Below are 23097 nucleotides of genomic sequence, written 5' to 3' on the forward strand. Positions count from 1 at the left end.
TATACTACCAAACTCCATGTAACTTGAAGGCGGTAGAGCTGATCATCAATTGGTTCATCACAGCGCCAGCGAAGAGCACATGAAACGGTACATTGGTACAGTACAACAAGCCAAATGCTCGCCTCTTCTTGGCTGTTTTCACCTCCACAGAACTGATGTCTGATGCAGAGTCTTCAGAAAGAAAGAAAAAGAAAAAGGCGATGCAGGACACACCAATCAATGCCGTTCTTCTTCGGATCGAGATCGATATGAACATTGGCAAGATCTAGATCGATGAAATAATCAATGGCTACTTCTTTTTACTGTTTCCCCGTCTAATTTCTTCACGGAACGCACAGTTCTGAGTTCTGACGGCCGGTTGGCCCACGAGACAAAAAAAAAAGAAAAGAGGACGGGCCGAATGATTTTAGTTCTCAGCCAACTTGGGCCTGTAACGATCTAGCCCATCACGACCCATTCGGTTAAAACACCTGGGTAATAACGATAATGCTTGTCGCCGGGCGACCGGCGCGGGGGAGCCGGATCAAGCACTCCCCCCACGTGCTACCTGTTGTCCCACCCACTTCTTCCTTCCTTTTTCCACAAAAGATATTTCACCTAGTATATTTACAATGTTTCACTATTTATAGATCTAATGTTGCAATGAATTAAAATACTCTTTTAAAAAAAACGCACATATTTTGGAAACTCTTTATTAAGGATATTTGGTTTATTTTTTTCCATCAAAAATATTTTACCTAGTGTACTCACAATGTTTCACTATGTATAGATCTAATGTTGTAGTGAACGACCGTTGCAACAAAAAAACCCACATATTTTGGAAACCCTCTATTAAGAGAATTTGGTTTATTTTTTGTTCCACCGAAAAATGTTTCACCTAGTGTAATCACAGTGTTTCACTATATATATATATAATGTTGCAGTGAACTGAAATATTTTTTCGCTATTTGCTGAAACATTGTTTTTATATAAGGTGAAACAACACCCGATTTAAACGAGTGAAACATTTTCAATCACTTAGTGAGACAATTCCGATATAGCTGGTGGAACATTGTGCAACATTTATAAAAAATTCAATAATAAGCTAATCTTTTTTCGTCGGAATATATCCATGTGTGATCTTGTTTTGAAGATTTAATTGCAACGAATTTAATGGTGCAATCAGATCATGATTTGGATAAGTAATTTAAGAGAAAAATTGGTTTAAAGTAGTTTTGCACGTAAATCGAACGCTAACGTCATGATCGGTCGCCCGATCTGTATGCCCTCCTGGGTAATAATGCTAAGTGCAAATTGGCTAGTGGTTTACAAAACAGCGTGAGTTATCATGATTATCGCGTACCGTAATCTTCTTAGTTTTTGATAATCCTCATGATAATCATACGGTTTTCACCGTCCGGGTCGCACCGGCGCAGCCACCATTTTCTCCTGCGTAGCGCCGTGGCTCGCAGCTAACTCACCGTCACGAACATCGCGCGTTCGTCGCGACAATCTCCCCGACGCTGTGCCAGCTACAGATCTGCATTGGTCACCGCAGTATTATTGTACTGCTACCCAAAACATGTCAGGAGCAATCGATCGGCGAAAGAGTACAGGTTGATTGTTCAACTCGTGTATCACCAGATCGGGAAGCCTTTTCTCACTTTTAGGACGGCATGAAGACGATGATACTGGTACTACGAAGAATCACTAATTCTGGAAGAATTTCTCGTGTCCAGATTAATAAACACCGTGTTTAGATCTAATTTTTTTTTCAAACTTCTAACTTTTTCATCACATCAAAACTTTTCTAGACACATAAACTTCAAACTTTTTCGTTATATCGTTCAAATTTTAACCAAACTTTCAATTTTAGCGTGAGTTAAACACAGCCAAATCACGGAGACAATGGACTAGCTCAGCAGGCAGGCAAAGCACAGGCAAATGTGCTCTTTCTCCGACGGTGAAAAACTCCACCTTCCTCGTTTCTCCGACGCGCAGAGCCAGACTAGCAGTAGCAAGGCACGGATGATGGCTTCATCTTGGGTACTACTGCAGCAGTGTTCAGTAAATGCACTCGCGATTCTTTGGATCATTCCACTCAACGGCATAAGGCAACAAGAAGGTCTCAACTTCAAGAGCCTGCAGCAATACAAAAGCCGTGATCTGTTCGACCAATTTGCAGAACGGAAATGGGATACATTAAGACTGTGTTTAGATCTAGAGGTGTAAAGTTTTGGCGTGTCAAATAGAATATATGGATATACATTTAAAGTATTAAACGTAGACTAATAACAAAATAAATTACAGAATCCGCCTGTAAACTGCGAGATGAATTTATTAAGTCTAATTAATCCATCATTAGCAAATATTTACTGTAGCACCACATTGTCAGATCATGGAGCAATTAGGGTTAAAAGATTCATCTCTCAATTTACACGCAATCTGTGTAATTAGTTATTTTTTCGTTTATATTTTATATTTCATGCATGTGTCTAAACATTCAATATAATAGGGTGAAAATTTTTATCAGGGAATCAAAACAGAGCCTAATATATAAAGCTTTGTACGATCCAGAAAATGCTTAGATTATACAGTACAAGATTATACTAAGGTCTTGTTGCTTAGATTCATACACACGCAATAAGCGCATATAACTATATATACAAAATACAAGAGCGCATACAACTATACAAAATACCAATACAAGTATTCAAGCATCAAACTCTACCTTGCGCCCATCGTGGTGACGGAAAACCCATGAGCCCGTGGTCGGATGGTCACACAGGAACCATATGCGTCCACGGGCTACAGGCTACAGCTGTTCCGAACTTCCGATCGATTCGTCACCACGCGCGTCGCCTTGGCGTGGACGGGCTTGCTGGACGCCGGCGGCGTACGATGCGCCGTACGCGCGGTAGGCTAGATCATCCCAGCAGGCAGATGCCGAGGAGGGGCATGGGCGATCGTTGGCACGCGGACCGGCGGGCAGCGCCACCTACCAGTCACCAGAGGCAGGCAAAGGCCGGATCGAGATCACCTGCGGTTGCAACGTGTACTGCAACTTTAGCAGTCCTCCCGTGATCGTTAGATCAAAAAAGAACATATCATATTCGATCAGAACACTGTAGCGCACTGCAGCATGTTATTGTAGCATTGGTTTCTTGGTTGTGACGTGGCACAGCTATCTGTCGTTCATCAGCTTGATCCAACGATTATGAATGGACGGGATTGCCTAACTTTCAGTCACTATAATAACTGCACCGGATCTTGATTCACAAAGGCCGTAGTTGGCGCAGGACAAGGCCTCGGAGGCTCGGAGCCTCGGAGGATCTCCGCCAGGATGCTGTCCGGTCCGGGTACACTTAACAACGATCACGACGCCATCTTACTCTCTTTCAGCTTTTGGGGTACCTATACATTTATTATTATTGTACCTGTACATTGCTACGGAATATTTAAATGAAATAAGTGTATATATAACGGTCCTATCGTTTAGCTTATTCGTGAAAAGAAAAGGAAAAAAATTGAGAAAAGAAAGAGAGATCAAGATCAAATGAGGTGGTGGCCTAGACAGAGGGGATTTTCTACAGGATTTATATATTATGAAAGTAATGACATTTGAAACAAAGAATTGATTCCCACAAATTTTTCTAGAGTAAATTTGAAGAAAAAAATTATGAGATCTCACCTCAATGTTTTCTTCCTTTGGTTTCCTGTGTTTTTTTTGTGTGTCAATCAAACGGAAGTTTCAAAACTTCATGAATTTTAAAATCCCATAGGAATCTAGTGAACATGACATTTTATTACTATGGTTTTTTCATTAATGCGTGAGAAGGAGGGAAATAAGAATCATCAGTTCTTCTCATTTCCGTTCATCGATCACCAAGTTAATACCAATCTCACTTCAGTGCCAGTGCGGAAATTAATTTACTGTGGTCCTTGTAGCTAAAACAAGTAATCTGTAATTGCATACTATTTGTTGGTGGTCAGTTCAACTTCAAAATTCTACCCCACTGTTTTATGAATTTCACATGGCATGCTACTTTACTGATGGAATGCTTCTGCATTGTAATAAATGGAAGGCGGGATCAACAGTGTCAAAAGACTGGAAGGTGTATCTTTTTGTAAGTTTTGGAAATTAGGTGTTCGTTGAAGGCTTGGAGTACTGCATTGGTTTTACTGAAGTCGGAAAACAGGTTATCATGTTTAGTATGGCCATGGATTTTAATGACCGAACTATGAAGCTAACTTGTTGTGGTTGATATACTGTGTGAGTGGGGCCTTTATGCAGATTATCAGTCAGTATATCTATTTTCAACTTTCAGATGTCATACTGTATGTAAGGGAGTAGTAGTAAAAGTAGAAAATTGTAGAGAATAACTTATGTTCAATCTTTGTCAGTTCATCCATGAATGAGAAGTGCAAAGGGTAAAAAAATTCATAGTATTATATACTCGTACACTAAGAACCAGTTAGCATTGCTATGTGATTGGGAGTGGAGATTCTCAAATAGAATTTAGTAATTGTGGGTTCTTTTATCTTGTGTTGATATTTATTAGTTTATGTTTATTTTATGCTATATTAGTGTGTGCTGAGTTTATTTATGTATGAACTTTGTAATAATTGAATGTAGCTTGCTGAGCAAAGGCCAAAATGTACGTTATTCCATTATAAAAAAAATGATATGTGATAGTATTATATAAGAAAGCTATCAATATTAGAAAACACTAATTCCATCTAAAACAGCAAGAGGTCTACGTATTTAATAGGATAGGAGCGGAGAAGCTCACAATGATTTTCAGCAAAATGAGGTCTTTTGTCCTCGCTGTAGTCCATTTACTAGCTCACCACCGTCTTTCTAAGAGGATCTCCTAGTTGCAACTACACATCAAACCAACAGAATGGATGAACCATGCAACTGTGCAAGAGTGGTGAGGGAAAACCATCTCGGCACAAAACATGCCCTAGAAAGTACTCAAGTCGATGATTATCATAGTCTCCCGAGAGTTGTGAAGGAGAGAAACTCAAGAGTTTTCAGAAATCTCACTAACACTTCAAGATCCATCACGGGCTCATGGCAAGAATTAAGGAGGAAGCACATATGTGGGTAATGGCGTGGGCGGGAGTGAAGAATCTTTTTTTTGACGGAAAAATGATTTTTTTTTTTTACGGAAGGGAGTGAAGAATCTAGCAGAGCTCTATCTGTTGCAAGAATAATTCCTTTCTTTCTTTGGTCAGGGATAATCCTAACTCCCACGGCCTGTGAATATATAAGACAACCTTCTTACCTTGCTTTTCAAAAAAAAAAAAACAATGATGTTCAGAACTACTACCTCCGACTATAAATATAAGAATTTTTCACTAACTATATAGATAAGTATAAAAATATTATATTTATGAAGAAACATAGTTCTATCAATAAAAAAATTACAAATATGATGCAAAACAATATAGAATAAATTTCCTGTGTACCCTTGAAAACTCACTCAATCTCTTTCATACTCTCTGAAATTTACCGATCCCTTCTATACCCCTGAAATTTCAGCTTGATCCCTTACATGCCCTTACCGTTATATTTTTCTTCATTTCACTATTACGTTTGGTTGTAAGTGTCCTTTTTTTATCCTTGATGCTTTAGTTTTGAATATAAACTTGAAAAAAGATTGAAAATTTTGTTTGAGTGCACAGTATATGTATTTTATGAAACTAATGAGACTAAATAATTAGTGTAGAAAAATTTAACATAAATTTTAAAAATAAAACAAATGTAATAAATTAAAATTTTCTTTTTAAATTTTAATAGGACAGTGGATATTTTTGATCGGAAGCATTCTGTTGATGACCAAATTTAGTAATATATGAACCAGATTCGATATTGAAATCAAGGCGGATTCGGTAGAGAGATGGATTTGAAGAACAGAGCATGCATCGGCTGCGAAGGCATCGGCTGGAGTCTGCATCGGCTGAGATGGATCGGACAGATAACATCCGACACAGCCGATAGAGGTGATGTAGCCGATTCCGATGATAATGGTTTCAAAGATGTTTCTAGAATCGATCTAACATGTTTCACGAGGATTGCCATGATGGAGATAAAGCTCTCGGATAGGCAATTGTATTTATTAATTAGGATATTTCATGTAATTTCCATAGAGATATATTTGGGCAAAAGTTTACCGCAAAGACTTATGGTATCTTAGAATTTGTTAGAGATAAGTGTCGTGTCTGGCAAGGACATATTTTGTAATCTCGGGTATAAATAGAACCCGAACCCATGTAATCAATTAACAATAGTTCAATACAATCTTGGCGCATCGCCACCCTTTTTTACTTTCGTTCTATTTTGACGAGTTCTTGCTTTCGGGTTGAGCTGCATCGTTTTGATCTTCAACTAGAGGTAAAACTTGTTATGGCAGCTTGCGTTGTCGGGATTAGTGCTTCCATCTTTATGACACTCTAATCTTGATTATGTAATCTGTCGAGTTATCATATATACTTTGCAATCTATGTTAGTTGCGCTATATAACTTGTTATCGGTTGGTTCTTATTGTTAGGAAGCAATCGGTAGAGTTATGTTTTGTTATTGATCTAGATTGTATCGTGTATATACCATCTTTTGTAGGTTTTCATCATCTTGTCTAGATCTTATACTTGTCTTTATGCTTAATGCTGCATCGGTTAGGTTCGATCTATTAAGTAATATCTATAATTATGATATCTGGCTTATTTTATGATTACCAAGAGAGATAGTATCGGGGTTTCAGCCGATCTTACCTAATTTAGCTATTTTATATCTTATATGCTTAATTGATATGCTAAGTCTGCCCTTTATATTAAGATTTTATTGCAATAAAGTATATTAGGCTTTCTGTTTGATATATTCTATTTGTTCTAGTATCTTAATATAGAATGGTATTGGAGTACTAGCCGATACGTGCTAGATCTATCTGATCGTCTATGCTATAAACATTTATAATCTTTGTATTAATGTATACTTCGATCTAAGTGATTTATACTGTCTCGGCATAGCGACCGATCTATCCCAATCACCTGGTCTAAATATACATTGACAGAATGATTATATAGCGTTAATATCTACAGCCGATCGAGTAGATTTAGTCTTATCTTGCTTATTTATAACAGCCAATCGATTCACATATGACATCGGCTTAAAGATAAATGATATGTCATCGACAACTGGCCGATCGGCTATCGTTTATGGATTTAACCGCGGTTTTTCTCGTCTTTTGTTTCTTGTTGATTGCAGGATCAAATTGACTAGCACGCTTATGAACCTAAAAGCAAGATTTTGGACCTGCACAGGAGTTAAGCAGATCTTCCAGGCCAGTGTATGTTTTTCGCATCAAAACATTCATAAAAAAATTATTGTGAACATTGGTAGTCCTATCTTTGTATGAATGCTTCTCATTTTTTATGACTTTCTTTTAAAAAATAAATACATATTTTTTATTTATTTATCTAAAAATAAATTTTGTGATAAATAATGCATCACACAACAAACTCATAACTCTAGTAGTCTTATGCGACAAAATTCTACTGCATTTTTAACAATGTAATTCATGAATTTCTATGTTTATTCAAAAGGTAAAATAGTCATTTTTATAAAAATTAGACAGTCAACTAACGGTTAACTGACGGGAGAAGTATGGAAGGGATCAAAATCAAATTTTGGAGGTATATAAAGAAATAAGCAAAATTCAAGAGTATAGAAAGCTAAATTTTAAAAGGTATATATAGAAAGGATTTTCTCAACAATATAGATACAGAGGCGAAGCCACGTGGGCCTTCCCTATGTACAGGACACAGGGTGTTAAGCTTGCTCATCACGCAAATTTTCTCCGCACAACAATTAGTGCCACTTCCCTTCGTCCATTAAAAAAAGAATTTAGTATCGAATGTGATTGTAACATATTCTAGTACTATATATCTGCACATATTTATATTTATATTTGTAGTAATAGGATGTGTTACATCTAGTACTAGATTAACTTTTTACTGAACGGATGAAGTATTATACATGCCAAATATGCATATAGGACACTCCATAATTTTTGTTCTAGATTCACTGCTAAACACCAGCTAAATAGATGATGCAAAACAACCAGATCAACCAGTGAATAAGGTAATCACTTCTTTACCACACAAAACTCGGACTACATAATACAAATCTACAATGAATGCACACCGTACTTGAGTAAATTAATACTGTTCAACGAACAATCCCAAATCTCTCCCCAAACACCAAACAAGACAGCAGATCGAGGACCAGTGCCCCATTATTTAACAGCTCTCATATGCATCTGAATTCTGTAACCCGCTGCGGGCAACGGCCGGACGTGCAATCCACCAGACCACCACCGAAACCGCCCCTGTGGTCACACGCTTCCTGCAGGCGCGCGCATGAACACGATCCAAGGCGGCAAGCCGGCCTAGCTACCTCCCGGCCGGGGCACGTAAATGCGGCTCCAAATCAACCAACCACCTCGCATCATTCACCGCATTTGCCAGTATCTCACCTGGCAATTTTTTTTACCTTTGCTGCAAAACAAGTTGTTCGTGTGTCGATCGAGCCAGAGCTAGCCAAGGCCTCTATAAAAAGAGGGATCGATCTACCCAGCTACTACTCGAGCCACTGGCACTAGTGGACTAGTAGAGTGTGCATCTTGATCACAGTAAGGACAGGTAGAGAGTCAACAGTGCTTCTCACGTCCGCGAGCGAGAATGGTCGCTGCTCTCGTCGTTCCTCTCCTCGTCGGCCTATTGGCTGTGGCTGCTGCACCCGCGCCGGCGTCCGCGGCGCGGGCCTTCTTCGTGTTCGGCGACTCCCTCGTCGACAACGGCAACAACAACTACCTGATCACCACGGCGCGCGCAGACGCGCCGCCGTACGGCATCGACTACCCGACGCACCAGGCCACGGGCCGGTTCTCCAACGGGCTCAACATCCCCGACATTATCAGTGCGTAGTTTAACCCCTGCATATTTCAGAAACAGTGTGTCGACACGTTTTGCCGAAGAGCTGACGACCATGGGCATTTTCTTCAGGCGAGCATCTCGGGGCCGAGCCTGCATTGCCGTACCTGAGCCCTGAGCTCCGAGGGGACAAGCTGCTCGTCGGCGCGAACTTCGCGTCGGCCGGCGTCGGGATCCTGAATGACACCGGGGTGCAATTCGTACGATAAAAATGCTCAATTCATTTCACTTCAATTCGCGCCCGTCATTGTGTTTACCGTGTTTCTTCTCAAGATTTTCACGTGCCACCATGTGGGTGTTTGTGCGTGAACACAGGTGAACATAATCAGGATCGGCGATCAGCTGCAGTACTTCCGGGAGTACCAGCGCAAGCTAAGGGCTCTGGTCGGCGAGGAGCAGGCGAAGCGGATCGTGAACGGTGCTTTGGTGCTCATCACGCTGGGAGGCAACGACTTCGTGAACAACTACTACCTCGTGCCCATGTCCGTGCGGTCGCGCCAGTACGCCATCCAGGACTACGTCCCGTTCATCATCTCCGAGTACAGGAAAATCCTATCGGTAATTAAAATGCACGAGATCGCCTTGTGGCAGTAGCAGTAGCAGTTCACGACCTACCACCGCGCAACTGTCAACTCAATTGGTGGTTGTCACGCTCACGCACGCGCTGACACACCGGCTGCTTGCGCGTGTGCGTGCAGAGGCTGTACGAGCTGGGGGCGCGGCGCGTGATCGTGACGGGGACGGGGCCGCTGGGGTGCGTGCCGGCGGAGCTGGCGCTGCACAGCCGCCGCGGCGAGTGCGCGGCGGAGCTGACGCGCGCCGTGGACCTGTACAACCCGCAGCTGGTGAACATGGTGCGCGGCCTCAACCGCGTCATCGGCGCCGACGTCTTCGTCACCGCCAACACCAACCGCATGAACTTCGACTACATCTCCAACCCCCAGAACTACGGTACGTACGTACACCGGTGTACACGCGACGGCGACCGTTTGATCGATCGAAGCCGAACGTGACTGATCTGACCCCGTTGTTGATTGCTTTGGCAGGTTTTACGAACGTGCAGGTGGCGTGCTGCGGGCAGGGGCCGTACAACGGGATCGGGCTGTGCACGGCGGCGTCGAACGTGTGCGACGACAGGGAGGCGTTCGCGTTCTGGGACGCGTTCCACCCAACGGAGAAGGCCAACCGCATCGTCGTCGGCCAGTTCATGCACGGCTCCACCGAATACATGCACCCCATGAACCTCAGCACCATCCTCGCCGTCGACGACGAGGAACGGCGCCTCTAGATAAATAGATAGATATGTACACCGATCATCGATCGATCGTCAGGACTATACTAGTTACCATCAATGGCACGGAGTATAATACACTCTCCACGTGTAACAATTTCAGTTGTTTCTAGTGTATCTGTTGGCTGATTTCAGAATTATTGGTGCTTTCGTGTTGTAGAGAAAAATGGACTACTCCTACCTGCATCGAGACAGTAGCGCTAGCACGAACAGGCGTGAGCCAGCTTCTAACGCAAACCAGAATTTGAAATTCCTTTCCGTTGCAATCATCCACGGCTCATCTCCTCCGCCTCCTCCTCCTCCTCCTCACCTCGAGACACCAGAGGCATTATCCGCGCGCGGCTTCTCCTGCCATTCCTTCTCCCACCTTCGTTCCCTCGCGAAGCAGCCGCTCCTCTCTCTCGCCATCTCTCCGACTCCTCCGGTCCAAATACCCCCCCCCCCTCCCCCCCTCCAAATCCGGTTCCACCAACCAGCAGTAAGCAAGCCTCTCCCTCTCCGCCTCTCGTCTTCCTACGCTGCGCGCCTCCGCCCGCTCGGTTCGTCCGCGAGTTCCTGATCGTGATCGAGCCGGTTCGGCTCCGATCGCCGCCCGCCGCGCGCAACGTGTTCGACGAAATTCCTCGGCGGCGGGGCTACTCACCCGCGATCGCTCGATTTTTCTGCAGGGACCGCACGCGATGGCGGCGATGGGACATCTCGGCGACCCGTACGCGCTGCGCTCCGTCGCGGACCTTCCCCCGCCATTCCGCTCCGTTTTCGGGTTCAGGTGCGCGCGATGCATCATCGCATTTGCCAATATCAAACTCCGTGGGCCGCGGTTACGGTGTTTGCACGGTGCATTTCTGTGTAGTTGTATGATCGCGCTCACACATTCAGTAGATTGAGATTTTGAGTAGCCTTGTAGTCGTAGTGCATCAGGCTAACAAAACACTTCTGTGGAATGTGGATTACGGTATGAAACGTGGAGTAGCTGGGATGGGGTTTTACAGTGGCATCCTGCGTTCCGTGCAGGTATTTCAATTCGTTGCAGAGCGAGTGCTTCCCTGCATGCTTCCTCTCGGATGTAAACATGGTTATCTCTGCGCCTACTGGGAGTGGCAAAACCGTGCTGTTCGAGCTCTGCATTCTAAGGCTTCTCTCAAGGTTCCTCTCATCAGAGTGGAGGTTTAATTTGATCAAAGGAACCCTGAAAACAGTATGTGTCAAGTACCTTCTTAGCTTTTATGTACACTTTAGGGATTCACTTTGTATGTTGAGGATACGAATGTCTAATTTTTACCATGTGCTTAATTTGAACTGCCTGGTAGATCTATATTGCTCCAATGAAGGCGTTGGTGCAGGAGAAGTTGCGTGACTGGAACATGAAGCTGGGCTCGTTGGGGATCAGTTGCTTGGAGATGACTGGTGACAATGAATTCTATAACACCAAATCCATACATGATGCTGACTTAATTCTCACAACTCCTGAGGTATATGTGACTGCTTGCTTTGCTTTACACGGTGTAAAAAGAGGATTGGCACAACTGCTAGCCACTTCCTTGTTTTTTAACCAACATCTTTATGTTTGCAGAAGTTTGATTCTGTGAGTCGTCATGGAATAAGAGATGGTGGACTGGGTTTCTTCAGTGACATTGCTCTGGTCCTTATTGATGAAGTTCATCTCCTCAACGATCCTCGTGGAGCTGCCCTAGAAGCAATTGTCAGTAGAATAAAAATGCTTTCTCGACTTGGCACAATGAAGATTGCTCCTTTGGCAAATGTTCGATTCATAGCAGTTTCTGCCACTATCCCTAATATTGAGGATATAGGTTGGTAAACTCCAAGCAGTATGGTCCCAACATGTCTCTATTTTATTTACATTACCAGATTATGTTCTGTTAAGATTACTTACGTTTTGGCTTTGCTTGGATCTCAGCGGAGTGGCTTGCAGTACCGTCTGAAGGAATAAAAAGGTGATGAGAAGCAACTTCATCAAGGATACCACCACTAGAACTTCCTTATCTATATATTCCTTTTGCAGATTTGGAGAAGAGATGAGGCCAGTGAAGTTGACAACCAAGGTTTTTGGTATGGTTCTTGTTTCTCATCATATCGCAAATATTTGGCCAAAGCGTAAGAATTAGGACATTTGATCTACTTCTTATGTCAAAGTGAGAAGAAACTGTGTCATGAATACCTCCATCCTACACCTGCAACTTCCTCACAGAATCAGTCATGAAATGATGTTCGAATAGATCATTATTTTTGTTTTACTCCACAAAATCATGAACTCTTGAAAATGCCACTTTGATTACTTAGCATGTCCTGACAGCCTTACAACACTTAAACCAGCAATTTATATGTTTGACCTAATCTATATCTGTTTCACTGTGCTATTTAGGTTATGCTCCAGCAAGAAATGACTTCCTGTTTGAGAGGGTATGCATTTTCTTACTATCTGAGAATGTTCCTTCTTTAAAATGAGAAGGGACAATGAGGGCGTGTGCTAAGTCAGATGTCTTCTTCATCTCCTTGAGCTGTACTACTGTACTGATAATTTGTGCATAATCACTGAATCGAATCTGATATATTTATTTTCTTTATTTCTTTCTACTTGTAGAGACTCCAAAGTTTCATTTTCGGTAAGTTACATCTACCTATCTGTCAATTGTACTTAAGTTAAGTTAGCAGAATTTCAGGATTCAAAATAAAGGATAATATTGATACAGATATACTGATGCAACATTCAAGAGGAAAGTCTGCACTTGTTTTCTGTTCTACTAGAAAAGGCGCACAAGAAGCAGCACAGTGCCTTTCACAAACTGCGAGTTCTCTAGGCTATTCAAATCCATTTATGAAATCGATGCAGCAGTATGAACATCTAAAGGAGGCTGCACTAACCTGTAGCGACAAGCAGTTGCAGGCTTGTCTCGTACATGGAGGTCATGTTGAATCTTGTTCTCGACCCACGATACCTTCACAACCTACAATGGTTTCCCATGTTTTGATGTGTTGCCTAACATTACACTGATTGGTGATGCATATCTTATTTCAACTTTTCAGTTGGTTATCACAACGGTGGTCTTTGCCTAAAGGATAGGAGTGTCGTTGAGGGACTTTTCCTGAAGGGTGATATTCAAATTCTTTGCACGACGAATACTTTGGCACATGGGATCAACTTACCTGCTCACACAGTGGTGATAAAGTCAACACAATTTTTGTGAGTTCATTTTAAATATTCAGTGATTGAGTTAGCCTCTATCATCTAAATGATTTTTGTCTGATATTCATTCTATTTTTCAGCAACAAAGAGAAGGGTCTGTATGTAGAATATGAGAGATCCATGGTTCTTCAGGTATACATACTATCATGTCTCATTTCCACCAGTAAATACATCATTGTTGATATGCAATAATATTATTCAGTTTTGCTTCATGAAAGTATATGTGATTTTGTATCTTTGATGTGTAGTCTTAATGCTACTCCCTCTGTTCCATATTGTAAGGTGTTTCAGTTTGTCCTAAGCTAAACTTCTCTAACTTAGACCAAATTTATAGAAAAATGCACCCACATCTATAATATCAAAATAGTTGAATTAAATTCACCATAAATTATGTCTTGATAATGTACTTATTTGGTATTGTAGATGTTAAATATTTTTCTATAAACTTGGTTAAGTTTATCGGAACCAACATATATGCTGTAAAGTGCATGAGAACATAATCTATCATGACCTTTCACTCTATACTTATACACTAACTTTTTGCTTGGGCGAGTGTTATGTTAAGTTGGTTATGACATACTTATTGCCAAAAGTTTATTATTGGAATAGTTATTTATGAAAAAAGAGGTATATCAGATGTTCTAAATTTCATGCTGCATATAAGTTCAATTGTTTATCATAAAGCAAAGTTGATTCTGACATACTTATTGCCACAACATCATATCGTTTGATCCTTTTCTTTGACGAAAACACATCATTTGATCTTATATCTGCAAAACACTTGAAATTGGACGTGCAAATTTCATGCCACATACTAGTTCAATTATTTATAGTGTAATGTGTAAGATCATATTTTTTTAATTAAAACTAACATGCATTTAAAGCATTGTAGTTCAGAGCATTTTGTGATTCAATTATAAAATTATACTATATGGTTTCCTCTTGCTTCTAACAATGCCCCTCCCCTTATTTGGGTGATCTACAGATGTGTGGAAGGGCTGGGCGTCCACCATTTGATGATACTGGAACAATTATAATCATGACAAGAAGAGAGACAGTAAAGGATCTATATTTTCCACTCTTGTTAACTCTGAGATATTTTGATACCATTATTGGGCAAAATTGGCTCTATAGGTCTTTTGTGCTAACCTGTTATATCTTGTAGGTGCATCTATATGAGAACCTTCTAAATGGATGTGAGATGGTGGAGTCTCAGTAAGTGTTTTATGTTCAACTGAAAACTAATAATTTCACCTAGTTGACTTTGACATGGACTGCATACCATTTCAAACTTCTCGCTGAGTATAGATGCTATGACCAGGTTACTTCCATGTGCGGTTGAGCATCTAAATGCAGAGATTGTTCAGCTGACGGTGTCTGATATAACTTTGGCTATTGAGTGGCTCAAGTGCTCGTATTTGTACATCAGGATAAAGAAGGCATGGGCAAATTAGTATTATTAAATCTTTAAATCCATTTCGCTTAAATGCATAAACTGACTTTGACGAATTGAATTACCAGAATCCTCAGCATTACGGAATTAAGAAAGAAATTCCATGTGAACTTCTTGAAAAGCAAATGAAAGGTATATCTTTCTTGGATTTTGTAGAATTCATGGTTCTATGGGATTTTGATCGTTATGAACTCAATTTACAGATATATGTGTTGAGAAGATCCATGAGCTGGGGGAGTATGGTCTAATTTGGACAGATGAAGATGGTTTCCTTCTAAAACCATTAGGTAAATTTTCTATTTTTTTTATTAAAAAAATGATGATACAAATTAATACAGGTCTATTGGTACAAGCTTACGCTATACAAATTGAAGTTTAGTCTTTTGCCAATTCCACGCTTCTGCAAAATAGTTTGGCTTTAGTTGGAAAACGGTGTGCCCTCACTTTGTGGTACGCCTTGTGTGTTTCCCATCTGCACACCTACCTACATTGTGGAAAGTAGGCTTTTGATGGTGTGCCCACTAGCATTGCTTAATATCTGTGGCTTTTGTGCAATTCAGTTTTGAGGAGAGCATAGAAGCACTACCATCTATAGTATCCACCAACCTGATCCATAGCAAATCTTTCTATTAATTTGGGCTAAATACATTACAGTTGTTCCTTTGAACTGGATTCGTTGTATAGTGCATGTCAAAGTGTCCAAAGGATTCAATTCCGAACCACATCATTGTATCTAAAATACATTTAGGTAATAGGCCTAGATTTGACTGGGGATGGAAAATGAGCATTACACTATGGACAACATGCATTTCTTCAACCTGTTTCAAGTACGGAGTTTGAGCTTATGATTGGTGTGGTGTTGAGGTTTTCCGAGTTCCGACCTCAGCAACCTTAACAACTAACATAGACCAGTGCTTCAATATCTGAGCTGTAACATTGACAGCTATTCAGCTAGCTCCAATACATGCTTGAATATCTGGGGTGCGATCATTCAGTCTTATAGTTCAAGTAGATAACATGAAATATCTGTGTACGTTTTCTGATCATGACCTTAACAGCTGACACTAAAATGTACACCGTCTTCTCCAAATTTAATGGGGTTCGTTTTTGTAAGAAGTTCTGCTGGCAAACATGGCAGGTCCTTTGACGGCTGGGTATTCAACTTGAAGCCTACTTCTGTCCCATAACTTCAATAGTTTTGTTACTATTCTTCTAGTGTTTCTCGTTCTGTTTGCCCATCTGTTCAACTCCCTTGCTACTTAGATGTCTCCTCAGCATTCCAGTTACTCAGTTCATTTGCATATTAAAGATGACTCTTCTGAGATATATATTTTCTACTCAGAACCTGGGAGGCTGATGACAAAATTCTATCTGAAATTTGATACTATGAAGCTTATTGTCAAAGCTTCTGCCTGTTGCACTTTGGAAGATCTGTTGCATATCATCTGCCACTCTGCAGAGATAACTTGTAGGTAACTCCAGTTTATTCTAATTAATAATTAAATATAATAAATTAGCGATTTGATTTTTTTTCTGTAATATCAAGGGATCCAACTACGACGAAATGAGAAGAAGCTCCTTAATGAGATAAATGCTGACAAAGAGGGAAGGCTTTGGTTCCATGTTGTTGGTGCAAATGGGAAAAGGAAGAAGCGTATTCAAACAAGAGAAGAAAAAATATTTATTCTGGCAAATGATTGTTTAACTGGGGACCCTCTAGTCCATGATCTATCTCTTAACCAGGTAATTTGTTTGTCCAGTTCAAAATACCATTTGATTTTGTCACCTATTCTTTTGACTTATTTTAATTTTTGCGATTTGATGCAGGAAATGAATTCAATATGCTCAAATGGATGCAGGGTTGCCAAATGCATGAGAGAATATTTTATATACAAAAAGAATTACAAGTCTGCCATAAGTTCTATGCTCCTTGCGAAATGCTTACACCAAAAACTTTGGGAGAGTAGTCCATTTTTGCTGAAGCAATTGCCTGGAATTGGAATTGTCACAGCAAAGGTTATTAACTTTATTATCTTTATTGGGTATGTAATTATGTTTATGTATCTGCAGTCTGCATAATTAATGCTTGAGGTTATCGCTGTCATCCCAGGCACTGAAGACTGCTGGAATTGATTCTTTTGAGAGTTTGGCAACTGCTGATGCTAGGAAGATAGAATCCGTAACAGGACGAAATTATCCATTTGGAGATAGCATAAAAAGTTATTTGCCATCATTAGGCCCCAAAATTGATATAAACATAGAGGATGCTGGAAACAGACAGGGAAAATCAACAATTATTGTAACACTGACTCGCCTATCACAGGCAGTAGGATCCAGTAAACAAAATTACGCTGATATGGTACCCTCTTTAACTTTATTTTGGATCAATTGACACTCTTGAAACCTAAATTTTTACATGATTTTTTGTCAGGTTGTGGGATCAGAGGAAGATAATGCGATCCTCTTTCATGAGAAAATAAAGTCAGTCGTTTTGTTCTCTCAGTTGATATCCTTTACAGTATATTACCTGTCCTTTGCTGTCTATTTCCTCTCCTGATATTTGCTTATCTGTTTTTCTTGTGGTGGTTGCTGCACCATTTCTAATTCTTCTGTGAAGGACTCAAGAATTTTCCAGGTAATATTTCTGTTGTTATTTCAGTTAATGCTTCAATCCTTCTATAGAAAGTTAAAAGTAAATGATCTTTGATTGAGCCGTTAAAAATAATGAGAAAAAGAAACAGATTTGTCATCAGATTCGTAGTACTAGGAAGTGTCACATCCCTCCAAAATCCCTTATATTATGGGACAGAGGGAGTATTTAGCTGCATTCTCAGCTCAGACGTCTAAGTTGGAGCTCAGCTGTTCACAAATACTCTTAACTGGCTAATTTGAAAATTGCAGTCCATACTCTGTCAAACTGTATGTCCCATGCCCCCCAAATGCCAGGGCTACTCTGAAGGTTGACGTCATTTTTGAAGAATATGGTAATATTACCATTGGGGAACTATAGATCAAAAAATGAAATTTTCATCTATAATGTGTACGATTTTATGCTGACATAGTTTATATCTTTAATTTTATGTTCAAGTTGGTCTTGATATCCACAAGAAGCATGTGGTCAGCAGGGAAGATTTTCATGTGACCAAAGTGTTTGGGATTAAAAAGGCAGAACCCTTGTACAATCTGCCTGCAGAGAGCTGTTTGGTTAGCTCTAAAACAACTCGGACAAATCAATCTAAGTATCATAATGGACAGAACCCACTTTCTAAAGAGGTATGTGTTATAGAAGATGATTTTAGGGCCAAAGCTCCAGACAAAGCTGATAATGATCTGGAAATTCTGGGAACAAGAGAGTACAACAACTTAGCTTCACTGTAAGTGCTTAACCTTCTCTACATTGCCAAGGATTCCATAATCAGTGCAGAGAAAATAGAACACCTATCCGGTGGCTATCATTCTACACACAGACTATTTTTTTATTTAATTTTCTGCAAGGATTGCAATATGTCACCACAGAATTGCAATAGATCACAGCTATTAGTGAAATTTCTAACATGTATTCGTCATCCTTGTAATTATTTCTTTATTTATAACCATTTTCTCCGAAATTTCTCTACTATCTGAATATAGAATATAGCGTTCTAACTTCTAAGGTGATATTTTGATGACTACAGGGAGGCCCCAAGCTTTACTCTACTGCATGAAGAAGATTATGAAGGTAACACAATTCTATATGACACTATGCACATCTATTGTGTTTCATTTGTGCTCTTGCATGAAAATCTGTGTTATCATGTTCAGATGTTCCAGATGTATTGGCTTCTGAACCAGTAGAGGCAGAATGCAAAAGTGCCACCAACAACACAATTTTTGATCACATACGCAAGAAATCCAGAGATTTCCCCAATCTAATGTTGTCGAAATCCATGGATAGTTCTTATGAACCTTTGATACTGAAGAAAATGAAGACATCGGGCGATCAGTTTGGACTAGATCAGAGCAGTCTGCATGCATATGAAGTCACGCCTATGGTCTTTGATCGTACTGAGGCTAGAGTCTCTCCAACCAATACAGATGAGAGGTGCCGCAACATCCTGACCAGAACTGCAGAAACTAGATCCTTTCAGTTTACGGGCAAAATGGACAGTATATCTCAGAAGAGCGAGATCCTGAACAGAACTCAAGGCAAAAACTCTACTCAACTTGCGGGTAAAAAAGCATTTGAAAAGAGCAAGACCCCAGATGAGAATTCACTTCACTTTGTAGGTAAAAGGGACAGCTCGTCTGAGAAAAGCAAGGCTCTAAGCAAGACTCCAGATGAGAATTCTCTTCAGTTTTTAGGTAAAATGGACAACTCATCTGAGAAGAGCAAATTCTGCTTCAGCAGTCCTCTTGCAGATTTCCAGCCTATGCAATGTACAAAGCAAGTTGCAGCCTCAGTCCAACCTCTCACGATTCAGGATTATTGCAAGGATATTTTGGCGAGTGCAAAGAGCAGTGGGACTGGCGCATCTTTTCTTGACGTTAAGAGTGTCTTCTCATTTCTCTGACCCACAGTGGCGATCTTGTGCAGCATACCTTAAAATGCCCGAATATGTATTGTAATATGCCAGATGCTTAGCGAAAAATCTTCCCGAGACTAAGGTTTCAGCTTCGCATAAATATGTTCAGCGCTTCAAATGCCTTTCTATATGTAATGCATAGTGCTTTCACTCGATGTGTTTAGTAAATCTTGCCCTCTATATTTTCCTCCAGTATCCAGTACTCCCACGGAACAAAATGGGTAATGGAGAAAAAATAAGTACATATGCCTATGTGTGGTACATGTACAAGCTGTTATTAGCTGCACAAACTATGAAGTTTTCCATCGGGTGCCAAGCTAAATGTGTCACCTTTGATGTCATGTTACATTTAGTGTCCTCCCGGCCGTCAGATCTTGGTCCATCTTGACCTGCAGGGGAAGAGAATTTGCAGAGCACACGCTAAAAGCTTCAGTTCTAAAGTAGAGGCGTCACTGAAAGAATGCACAAAGACACATTAAAAGAATAACTTGATGAATTATTCGAACCTTTTCTCTGGATTCCGCGAGCAAAATTGCTGAGCAACCCTTGACTCTTTGCAGAGGGGAATGATTGTATCCTGAATTCTTCACCGTATTAGATCAGTTCTTGCTAAATTTAAGTCATTTGGCAGCGTCAAAGCGACAGTAAAAGAACAAAGCTAAGTACCTGTAAGGGTTCGTGCTAGCTTCCAAGGTAGTTCCGTTGGGATTTGCAGCAGCACGAGAGAAAACTTTGAATGTATTGCTGAACACAAAGAACCACGAGATGGATAAGGATGGGCACTGACAATACAGCCTATACTCCAGATATGAGGTTGATGTGTTGCAGCAGTAGAAACCTGTAAGATCCAGTGGCGAAGTAGTCCCCGCCCTTGCTGGAGCAGCAGCTGAACCTGTCGAAAATGCAGTCGTTGTTGTACAGCTCCGACAGCTGCAAAAGAATTCTTAACTTCTTGTGGTGTTGTGTTCTGACTGACACAACTGACCGCGCGATTTAAGACAGTGAAATGCTTCTGTGCTGGATAAATGATGTACCTTAGGACGAAGGAACTCATGCACCTTGTAAGTTGCAACAGGGGAGCTCTCCACGCGCAAGTCCCAGAGCTGCAAATGGCGAAGTTAACTGAAGTTATTCAGGAACACTGAAGGTTTCAGTATCCAACCATCCATATGACACGCTGCCTGTACACTTGGACCTATTTAGAAGGGGAAGCCGTGTCAAGTGGAATTCAGAATACCTTCAGATTCATGTAGTCACGAGTTAGCAGATACTTCCCATCTCCGGTGAACTTCACATCCGAGATGCAAGAGATGATCTCGGTGAAGAGAGTCCTAGGCTGCACGCTGTTCCCACGATCCTGGAATCTGAAAAACAGTAACGAACCATCTTGCATTTTCAGAGGGAAAAAAAAGAAAGGTACAACATCAGCAAATTAATTAGCCAGCCTCTTACATTCTGACGTTACGGTCGCACAGCGCCGACTGCCGCAGGTCGACCAGCCGGACGAAGCCCCTCGAGCTGCCGAAGGCGAGGAGGCTGCACGACGACGGGTGGAACTCTGCCGAAGTGATCACCTCTGATCGAAAAAAAAAAAAGCAACAGCTAGTGTTCAACCCTTCTGTTTCGCAGTTCATTCTTGAGTCCTTTTTATTATGCAGTTATATGCAAACTGTTTTTGAGCAACAAATGAAACTAAATCACCTACGAGATCCTCCATGTCCGCGGGCTTCATGTCCACGATGTTGAAGCACTGGTCCGTCACCTCCAGGTGCCACAGGTTGATCCTGAGGTCGTCGACCGACACGAACGTCTCCCCGTCACTGCACGCATGAAAAGAGAATAAATCTACATTATGACCTCGTCAATTCTCAGAGTTCAGACAGAATGGCATGACACAGGTTGTAAACTTGTACTGTATAATAGCTGGATCAACCTACCAGTTGTTCGAAATGGAGTTGATGTTGTACACATGAGCACGGGAGAACACTCTCCGGCACTTTGCAGAGTATCCTTCTCCAACCTCACCTGCCTGATCGCACAATGTTACAAAAGGCACAATTCAAACGAGTTCAACCGAAGATTCAAGATTCCAATGCTGCAGATAGAAGAACATTACCTTTTCAGAATGTTCGGCAGAATCCGGGGACAAATAGTTCCTAGCTTTCTTGCTCGCCCACTCGTAATAATACCCATTTCTCACGCTCGAATCACCCTCCCCGAGCAGCGCGATCTCGGACAGCGACGCCGGAGTCGGAGTGCTCCGCCGCCGCCGTGGCTGGCCGTTCCCTTTCCTCGACCTGTGTTCGGAGACCTGCCTTGAAGCTATAAAATCATTACATTCTAGTAGCTACTACTCCTACATAAAAGAAGAGCTCGAACTATCAACAAGCTGATGATCTCAAAGCCGTGTTCGATCGCTACATTTACCTTCCAGAGCTTGACGGTGCGGTCGTTGGTGGCAAGCATGCACAGCGACGATCTGTTCGGCCGCGCGCACCATCTCAGCTTCTTCACCTTCTCGCAGATCTCCAAGTTGTGCAGAACGTCGAACTGTGTACTGCCTACTGATCAGTAAGAGTGTACTACGATTTGCAAATGTCGTAAGCCGTCTCGATCGGTGGGTGACTCGCTCACCTCCTGCTCGTGGCTCTGGAACTCCGCCATGTAGGCGTACGCCGGCGGCGCCGCCGCGGCGTAGTCCGTGCGCTCCAGCTCGGCGCGAGACTCCGGCGGCGGCGGCTGCTCCTGCGGGGTACAAGAATCGCGCGCCGGGTCAACCGCTCAGCTCGTGCTGCAGGGAACCATACTGGAATAGCTATTAGCTTTGAGATATATTGCTGTAATTTACGTGGCTCTCGTCGTCGATTCTTCGGAAGAGGATGACGCGCCCGGCGTGGTCGCTGGCGGCCAGGTGCTCGCCCCGGCCGTCGAACTCGATTGCCGAGATCGTATCACCTGCAAAAGAACCGGATTATTATCCTCGCTCAGACGAGAGGCCAAAATCCCTGATGGCGTTCGACATAGCGTGAGAGTTACTCGTACCGTCATCTTGGAGCGTGCCGTTGTCGTGGCCTTCGCCGGCGGCGGCGGCGAGCGGCAGTTCGCCGAGCACCTGGGAGAACTTCCAGCTGGGAAGCTGGGACGGCGGCGCCTGAGCTTCCCGGGCGCCGGAAGGGAAAGGGGAGGAGGAGACGGGGGAGGGAGCTATGGAGGTCAGGCTCCTCCTCCTCCTGCCGGTGTTGCTCATCGCCGCGACACGCGAGGAGCTCCGTCGTCGCAACGTATCATGTGTGGGCGTCGGCGCGTCGCGCTGTTCGGCGCGGCCAGGCAAGAGTCAAGTCTATCACCTCATCTTTTGTTCGTTTTTTTGGTTCATTTCTTGGCGATTATCAGAGGCGGCCTCGGAGCCACACGCCTCGTCGTTGTGGGACCTGGTGGCAGAAAACGCCACAATTTTGCGTCCAGTTCTGTACTTCTGTATGTACAATTCACACTTCGCACCTCACAACAATGAATGAAATGAAGATATGCCAAGAAGCTGCTGCTCAGAGATTCTCATGGTTGAAGTAACTGTATTAAAGAATGAAATGAATTATATATGGGATTACGA

At 42.0% G+C, this 23097-nt stretch overlaps 3 protein-coding genes across 6 annotated transcripts; 2 read left to right on the forward strand and 1 right to left on the reverse strand.

Moving 5' to 3' along the window:
• Nucleotides 1-8476: 8476 nt before the first annotated feature.
• LOC127763172 (GDSL esterase/lipase At5g33370-like) lies at nucleotides 8477-10404 on the forward strand. The gene is made up of 5 exons (XM_052287801.1): nucleotides 8477-8962; nucleotides 9049-9176; nucleotides 9292-9534; nucleotides 9675-9927; nucleotides 10023-10404. Exons 1-5 carry the CDS (start codon nucleotides 8725-8727, stop codon nucleotides 10262-10264), a joined length of 1104 nt encoding a protein of 367 aa, XP_052143761.1. The 5' UTR covers nucleotides 8477-8724; the 3' UTR covers nucleotides 10265-10404.
• Nucleotides 10405-10428: 24 nt separating this feature from the next.
• On the forward strand, nucleotides 10429-19491 carry LOC127763169 (ATP-dependent DNA helicase MER3 homolog). Of its 2 annotated transcripts, XM_052287793.1 has the most exons (27): nucleotides 10429-10745; nucleotides 10936-11036; nucleotides 11282-11465; nucleotides 11578-11739; nucleotides 11841-12078; nucleotides 12186-12222; nucleotides 12291-12337; nucleotides 12651-12688; nucleotides 12870-12891; nucleotides 12979-13191; nucleotides 13313-13469; nucleotides 13553-13604; nucleotides 14458-14529; nucleotides 14638-14687; nucleotides 14794-14911; nucleotides 14994-15057; nucleotides 15129-15212; nucleotides 16268-16393; nucleotides 16472-16668; nucleotides 16753-16941; nucleotides 17036-17284; nucleotides 17357-17406; nucleotides 17543-17560; nucleotides 17827-17909; nucleotides 18014-18299; nucleotides 18600-18643; nucleotides 18727-19491. In XM_052287793.1, the coding sequence occupies exons 1-27, from the start codon at nucleotides 10434-10436 to the stop codon at nucleotides 19473-19475; spliced, it is 3942 nt and encodes a 1313-aa protein (XP_052143753.1). In that variant the 5' UTR covers nucleotides 10429-10433; the 3' UTR covers nucleotides 19476-19491. The 2 variants fall into 2 exon arrangements, with proteins under 2 accessions (XP_052143753.1, XP_052143754.1); XM_052287794.1 differs by lacking the exon at nucleotides 10429-10745 and having other exon boundaries at nucleotides 10812-11036.
• Nucleotides 19492-19503: 12 nt separating this feature from the next.
• On the reverse strand, nucleotides 19504-22837 carry LOC127763171 (serine/threonine protein phosphatase 2A 55 kDa regulatory subunit B alpha isoform-like). Of its 3 annotated transcripts, none has more exons than XM_052287796.1 (14): nucleotides 22530-22837; nucleotides 22336-22442; nucleotides 22122-22232; nucleotides 21915-22044; nucleotides 21604-21809; nucleotides 21425-21516; nucleotides 21189-21307; nucleotides 20940-21063; nucleotides 20725-20851; nucleotides 20522-20590; nucleotides 20326-20417; nucleotides 20154-20231; nucleotides 19994-20064; nucleotides 19504-19876 (listed from the first exon to the last, which is right to left on the reverse strand). In XM_052287796.1, the coding sequence occupies exons 1-14, from the start codon at nucleotides 22732-22734 to the stop codon at nucleotides 19737-19739; spliced, it is 1671 nt and encodes a 556-aa protein (XP_052143756.1). In that variant the 5' UTR covers nucleotides 22735-22837; the 3' UTR covers nucleotides 19504-19736. The 3 variants fall into 3 exon arrangements, with proteins under 3 accessions (XP_052143756.1, XP_052143757.1, XP_052143758.1); XM_052287797.1 differs by having other exon boundaries at nucleotides 19505-19876; nucleotides 21604-21798; nucleotides 21915-22037; XM_052287798.1 differs by having other exon boundaries at nucleotides 19506-19876; nucleotides 21604-21798; nucleotides 22530-22644.
• Nucleotides 22838-23097: the final 260 nt, after the last annotated feature.

This window comes from Oryza glaberrima, chromosome 2 (assembly GCF_000147395.1).
Source record: "Oryza glaberrima chromosome 2, OglaRS2, whole genome shotgun sequence".
Taxonomy (NCBI): domain Eukaryota; kingdom Viridiplantae; phylum Streptophyta; class Magnoliopsida; order Poales; family Poaceae; genus Oryza; species Oryza glaberrima.

Coding starts and splice junctions, on each gene's coding strand:
- LOC127763171 (XM_052287796.1), bottom strand. CDS start 22,734: ATGAGCAACACCGGCAGGAGGAGGAGGAGCCTGACCTCCATAGCTCCC. Junction 21,810..21,914: donor GCACCGTCAAGCTCTGGAAG/GTAAATGTAGCG, acceptor ATGATTTTATAG/CTTCAAGGCAGGTCTCCGAA. Junction 21,064..21,188: donor GGACATGGAGGATCTCGTAG/GTGATTTAGTTT, acceptor TTTTTCGATCAG/AGGTGATCACTTCGGCAGAG.
- LOC127763172 (XM_052287801.1), top strand. CDS start 8,725: ATGGTCGCTGCTCTCGTCGTTCCTCTCCTCGTCGGCCTATTGGCTGTG. Junction 9,535..9,674: donor AGTACAGGAAAATCCTATCG/GTAATTAAAATG, acceptor GTGTGCGTGCAG/AGGCTGTACGAGCTGGGGGC. Junction 9,928..10,022: donor CTCCAACCCCCAGAACTACG/GTACGTACGTAC, acceptor TTGCTTTGGCAG/GTTTTACGAACGTGCAGGTG.
- LOC127763169 (XM_052287793.1), top strand. CDS start 10,434: ATGGACTACTCCTACCTGCATCGAGACAGTAGCGCTAGCACGAACAGG. Junction 14,688..14,793: donor TGTGAGATGGTGGAGTCTCA/GTAAGTGTTTTA, acceptor TGCTATGACCAG/GTTACTTCCATGTGCGGTTG. Junction 17,285..17,356: donor AACAAAATTACGCTGATATG/GTACCCTCTTTA, acceptor ATTTTTTGTCAG/GTTGTGGGATCAGAGGAAGA.